Source organism: Poecilia formosa, unplaced genomic scaffold (genome assembly GCF_000485575.1).
Source record: "Poecilia formosa unplaced genomic scaffold, Poecilia_formosa-5.1.2 Scaffold141, whole genome shotgun sequence".
Taxonomy (NCBI): Eukaryota; Metazoa; Chordata; class Actinopteri; order Cyprinodontiformes; family Poeciliidae; genus Poecilia; species Poecilia formosa.
The window spans coordinates 1,635,726-1,642,137 of record NW_006800080.1 but is presented as its reverse complement, the minus strand read 5'-3'; the positions used below and the strand labels follow the sequence as shown (position 1 = coordinate 1,642,137).

Here is a 6,412-nt window from a genome sequence, read left to right as displayed (position 1 = left end):
TCTGGAAAAGGTTGAAAAGATGGAGGCTGACCTTGGAGGAACAGAGATTCTTCAGCCTCTCAAACACATTTACAGCCAAGCCTGCATTCCCAAACATCCTCGACAGGTCAGCTGATATTGCACCAAACCTGTTTTATCAGGTTTGGTGGGCGTCTTTGTATTCTTGCATAAACACTGTGGTTGTTCGGAACAACTCCTTGTGCTCCACAACTTGTGAAATGTTCAAAAAACTGGTTGGTCTTATTTGTCACCTTTTGGTGCTCTTCATCCATGTTAACACCACTTGTGTTGTGTTACTAAAACATCAGAGATAGACTCCTCTCAGACAGATTCTCCACAAGACTTTCAGCTCCTGTTTGGTTCTGACACGTTTGGTGTTTTCTCCTCTCTCAGGTGTTTGTCTTCACTGACGGAGAGGTGGGAAACACCAAAGAAGTTACTGATCTTGTTAAGAAGAATGCAGGCTCCCACAGGTGAAACCATAAACACACAGATTCCAAGTCTGGTTCACTTTCTGATGCTATTGTGAATTTGAAATCAAACTCTTGTATCGTAGGTGTTTCTCTTTTGGGATTGGAGAAGGAGCCAGCTCTGCTCTCATCAACGGGATGGCCAAAGAGGGCGGAGGTCATGCTCAGTTCATCACAGGGGCTGACAGGATGCAACCAAAGGTAAAAAAAAATATCTGAATAACATGCACCGACATATGAAAATGTGATTATAGTAAAAGTAAATAATTTCACAACTATTGTTTGAATTACAGGTGATGCAGTCACTCAGGTTTGCACTGCAGCCAGCTGTGGAGGACATTTCTATATCCTGGGATTTACCAAAGGGAGTGTCTGCCACCGTTCTCTCTGCACCCATTACAGCTATTTTTCAGGGTCAGAGGTCACTGATTTATGCTCAGCTTACAGGACAGGTAGGGTCACCAGCATCTCACTTTGTGTTTTCTGTATCAAAGCATTTAGCATGACATATTGCTATATTTTTATCTATTTTTGTATTTTTTTATGTCTCAGAGTTCAGAGGAAGCAGATTGCAGTGTGACAGTGAAGTACAGCCTGGCAGGTCATCCCTCTCAGAACCAGCTGCACTTCAATCTAAAACCTGCAGAGGACTCTGGGTAAACGCCTTATATCCTGGTTTGACAGTATTGGCAAGACATATCACAGTGTTGTTGAAATGAGGTAGTATTTTGAAAATGTCAAGGATCTCTGACACTGAAATATAAAATATTCATCCAGTCATAGTTTTTATATAACTGTTTCTTAAGAGGCAGAGTACAATATGGACAAGTTGGTAGGACATAATGCGGCAACACAGAGACGCTCATAGCCAAGGGTAATTTAAAGACACCAGTCAACCTAAATGTAAACTTTTTTACCGTGGAAGGAAGAAGAAATACCAGGAAAAAACTCACCTTGTTGCTGCTGCAAGGTGAAATTACAAACAACTGTGTCGCTATTTTTGTAGCTCCTAATTTGACATAATAAACATGTTATTTCTATTTTCCCTTTCTATAAAACTGTATATTTTTTTAAATTTAAGGTAAGATGTGGACATTTTAGGTTATCTTGGAATCAAAAGCAAAGCAAGAGCACATATTGAGAGGTCACCTCGGTACTCAAGTTTAAAATACACAAAGGATCAGATTAGTGATATTACAACAGAAACTGAATTTGATTTAATTTTAAGAAATGTGGAAACATTATCTTCCTTCACCTGCTACCATAAATGTTGCTGACTGAATTGTTGATGAATAGTAAACAAAGGTAAAAAAGATTGACATTCCTCCTCAATGAATGAAAAAGTAGTTTATTTTACCTTTGGGACATAAGAAAAGTAAAGGAGCATGATGAGAGGAAAAGGTTGAAAACTGAGAAAGGAGGCAGTTTGTGTTCATAAAACATTTGATCTCCATCAAATGTTAGATGTTGGATGTTTCTCCTTCCTGTCTCAGATTAACAGTCCACAGGCTGGCTGCTCGCACTGTGATTCGCTCGCTGGAGTCAGAGGAGAGGACACGAAGAGGACAGCAGGATGAAAAAGTGAAGAAGAAGGTGGTGGAGCTCAGCGTCCAATCAGGAGTAAGCAGCTGTTTCACTGCCTTCATTGCTGTCAACAAAGACAGCGGCAAGGCAGTTCAAGGACCGCTGGTGCGCAGAAATGTCCCGACAGGTGAGTGATTTATTTTATTTATTTTTTCAATCAGTGGATTGACATTTGTTGATGTTCATATGTAATTTATATGATGATGTAAGCTATTGATAAAATTAACACCTTTGGTCTCTCTTGAAATGTCTTTGTTTTCTCCGATTTTCTGCTTCTGATGGGCTGGCAGCTTTTCTACCTCAAAGTAAGTAAAGCATCAAAGAAATCAAAAATGCTAAGGAGTTTGTTGAGCACTCTGAAGTGAACATATATATATATAAAATTAGTAATAATAATAATAATGCAAAACAAAAGCAGCTTGGTTAAATGTGATTAACTAATTTAAATAAGCTACTATTTAAATGACTACAGCTTAATAACTCTTCAGTGTCCAATTAAATGGATGGTTATAGTATGCTATTCCCAATAAAGAATGAATTGTTTTATTTAATTTTGGTTTAATTATCACTGTTAGAGCTCTTTGAAGGGACAGGTTTCCAGACATATTTGCTTTTTCTGTTGAAAATAATGTATCTACCATAATGAGAAAAGCTAAAACATATATTTTATGCACTACAAGATGTCTAGAGTGCTTAGAAATAGACATTGTATGAGAACCATATTTAATAGTTACGATGACATATTCTCAAACTAGGACTATAGAATTGCAAATTAAATTTTAATAGTTGTAACTGTGGTTAACCTTTATTGAAAATGTTGATTCTAACTTGGTGTGAAGCATCTTCACTTATAAACTATCCCTCTATGAATACTTTGTCATTTTAAGCAAACTTTGAAAACTTTGAGAAGTAGATGGTAGCATCTTTTATCAATCAAACAGAAACAGGAGAGAGTTTTTGAAAGATTTGTTTCACCGCTACATCTGTTTTGATTAAATTATTCAGTCTCCGTATCAGACCAGATTGTTACTCTGTCTGTCTGGCTGGCGAGAGATTCAAACCTTGACTTTTTAATTTCTATCTTTTTTTATGTTATTTTTATCCTGTTTTAACTATTTTTTACATGGACCTGTGTCTTTAATCAAGGTGATGATGTTTATGAATATCTTTTTTTTTTTCCAGATTGGCAACTTTTAATTTAATATCGCTTGTTTGTTTGTTTTTTTTACTCCTTTTCTGTGTTAGTGATGGCTAAGGGTTGTCCAGCTCCACGAAGACGAGTTCGTAAGTAAATGCTTCAAAAACGAAATAAAACTACAATAAATAACACAAGATATTTCCGTACTATAACTTATTAATTATATGGATGGTGATGTTGATGGTATGCTCTTACTTATAAAGGATGAATAGTTTTGTTTTATGGTGGTTTAATTCTTACTTTGAGATATTTTGCAAGAGCTCATTCAATGTAGGTTTTACCCTGTATTTTTTTCCCCTCTTCTGTTTTTGTGATACAGTTTTGAAAGATTTGTTTCACCGCTAAATCTGTTTTGGTTAAATTATTCAGTCTCCATATCAGACCAGATTGTTTGTTTGTTTGTTGGTATGTATCTATGCATGTATGCATACATACATGTATGCATGCATGCATAGATACATATATATACATCCTTTTTAATTTCTATCTTTTTAATGTTATTTTCATCCTAATTTAATTATTTTTTACATGGACCTGTGTCTTTAATTGAGGTGATGATGTTGATGAATATCTTTTTTTTCCAGATTGACAACTTTTGTTAATTTAATATCACCTGATTTTTTATACTCCTTTTCTGTTTTAGTGAGATCTTGTTCAGGTCCAAGAATACCAGATCGTAAGTAAATGCTTCAAAAACAAAGTAAAACTATAATAAATAACACAAGATATTTCTGTACTATAACTTATTAATTATATGGATGGTGATGGCTCTTACTTATAAAGGATGAATAGTTTTGTTTTATTGTGGTTTAATTCTTACTTTGAGATATTTTGGAAGAGCTCATTCAATGTAAGTTTTACTCTGTATTTTTTTCTCCTTTTCTGTTTTTGTGATGATTGTGCCTTATACAGATCCACTAGGCCCTAGTAAGTAAAACTACAAAATTAATTACATTGTCCAAAAAACCCTCAATGACAAATTATCATTCTCCTACTGCTTCCTGTTGTCTTTCCTTTTCTGCCAGTAGTAACAGCTACTTGTTGATTATGTGACTGGTGTGACGCAAAAAAGTTTTTCCATCTATTTCAATGCAACCAAAAAACTCATTGTTGAAAAATGTTTTATTTTCTCCAAATTGATGTTTCCATGAAGTAAATTTATCTCCGTAATTTCAGTTAGTGCAGTTCTGTGCTTGTGAGAAGAGATTCGCCAATATAGATTTAGGAAGATTTACATCTTATCTGTTGAAAATAAATCACATTGTCTCTGGACTTAGACCACAATGTAGAATAATATTTTAAGGATGAAACTATGATGAGATTTTCTCAAACTAGAATTTTCAATTTGTTTGAAATGAAATTTGCTTAATTTTATTCACTTAATCTTTTTAATTTAAGAGAATTTGGGGCCTAACCTAAAAATCTCAGCACCTTTAATTTCCTGATTGATTAAATGTCAGTAAAATCCTCTCTTGTCTTTGAAATGGTGGCTTGCAAACATATTAATACTCCACAAACTTGTCCATATTTTGTCACATTACAACCACAAACATAAATATTTTTGTTGTAATTTAATATGAAAATTGGACACAAAGTAGTTATACAATTGTGAAGTGGAAAGGGTATGAATACTTTTGCAAACCACTGTATGTAAAACCACAGTTTTACAAAAAATGTGTTTTTGATCAATTAGTTCACTAAAACAAAACAAGGTACATGCAGAGAAGAAGCTCAGTGACAGTTTATCAGCATACAATTATTTGATTTTTTGTCTTGAGACAGGAATGGTCCCAAAATAATTAAATGTAAGGATGGAAATGTAACAAAGAATTAGTCCAGCATTTTAAAGATTAACAAACAACTATTATTTATTTTAATAACACCTCTGGTACTTGTTTTTTTTTTAATTTTTTTTTTCTTCCCCTTTTTTCTTTTGTTAGTTGTGTGTGTGGGTTCAGCTCCACCAGTTGATTGTAAGTAAAAGAAAACAAACAAGAAAAAAGTCATTTGATTGCTGCAAAGGAATCTGTTTGGTTAAATACAGACATGTCTGAATATGTCTTGTTTTTTTTAGTTTGTAGATGTACGAGGGCCGTTTACATAATTTTTGTCAGGGTGACATCACATCTATGCTCTCTTTGTTTTTTCTTTTCTCTTTTTTAGTCCAGAGTATGGATTGCTCACCTCCAAGACGTAAGTAAAGCCCAAAACAAATGATCACTGCAATTTCTTGGAGTACTCTGAACCAATATCAGATATTCTAGTTGTACAGCATATTAATTACATGAATGGTGATAGTATGATATTCCCTTTAAAGAAAGAGAATAATTTTACTTTTTAGATATTTTGCTTTTTATTGGGATTTAGTTTTCATTGTGAAATCTTTGAAAGAGATCCATCAGTATAGATTTCAGAGTATTTACATTTTATATGTTAAAAATGGTACAATAATTTTTTGTTGGTTTTGCAAAAACCAACAAAGAATTATTGTAATATTTATCAGTATATATCCGTTCTTTCCTAAATTAATGCTATTTTATCTTTCTGCTCTCTGGTTAGGTTCAGACACGATGTTATATATGAAATTGCGTGAAATAGAAAGACAAATCTTTAAGTACTCCATACTTTATGTGTATGAGATACCATTTCTGTGCATAATCTAAATGTGGTCATATGTTTATAGGAACTTTGCATTTTTAAAATATTAGGTCTTTGAAATTTTTAATTTTATGATTATCGGCAGTTTCTGATTGATAGTTTGTCACTGAATGTGCTTAGAGGTCAGACAGCATGGACCCCTACTGATTTAAATTCAACTGGACAGTCGAAGTAACTGATCTGAAGGTCAAGTGAAATCAGATCTTAGTTTAATGATTCAGATGTAAACACATCCATTATCTACAGAACACATTAAGACATGAGCCTTTTCACAAACTGCTCTTGTTTTATTTTAGCTTGTGTCTGAATAATTCTCACTAAATGTACATTTGTTTTGTCTCATGTTTCTGAAATCATTCACCAAGTATAAGGATTTGTGTATATTGGATTTTTATTCAGCCATTTTGGACACATGGTAGTTCCAGGTCTTACTAGAGCCACAGTTAGATTGTCTGAAGTTGTTGTTGTGATTCTGATGTGTTTTCAATTGTCTGTTTTAGCT

At 33.7% G+C, this 6,412-nt stretch overlaps 1 protein-coding gene across 1 annotated transcript in view; it reads left to right on the top strand.

The window, feature by feature from the left end:
* Positions 1-6: 6 nt before the first annotated feature.
* The window catches only part of LOC103145398 (von Willebrand factor A domain-containing protein 5A-like), an 8,643-nt gene continuing 2,237 nt past the window's right edge, over positions 7-6,412 (top strand). The window contains exons 1-12 of the mRNA XM_016676728.1: positions 7-106; positions 394-473; positions 557-671; positions 764-922; positions 1,023-1,126; positions 1,964-2,181; positions 2,345-2,359; positions 3,300-3,338; positions 3,896-3,928; positions 4,165-4,179; positions 5,193-5,225; positions 5,416-5,445. Coding sequence (XP_016532214.1) covers positions 20-106; positions 394-473; positions 557-671; positions 764-922; positions 1,023-1,126; positions 1,964-2,181; positions 2,345-2,359; positions 3,300-3,338; positions 3,896-3,928; positions 4,165-4,179; positions 5,193-5,225; positions 5,416-5,445 — 928 coding nt within the window. The 5' untranslated portion in view covers positions 7-19. The remainder of the gene's footprint in view (positions 107-393; positions 474-556; positions 672-763; positions 923-1,022; positions 1,127-1,963; positions 2,182-2,344; positions 2,360-3,299; positions 3,339-3,895; positions 3,929-4,164; positions 4,180-5,192; positions 5,226-5,415; positions 5,446-6,412) is intronic.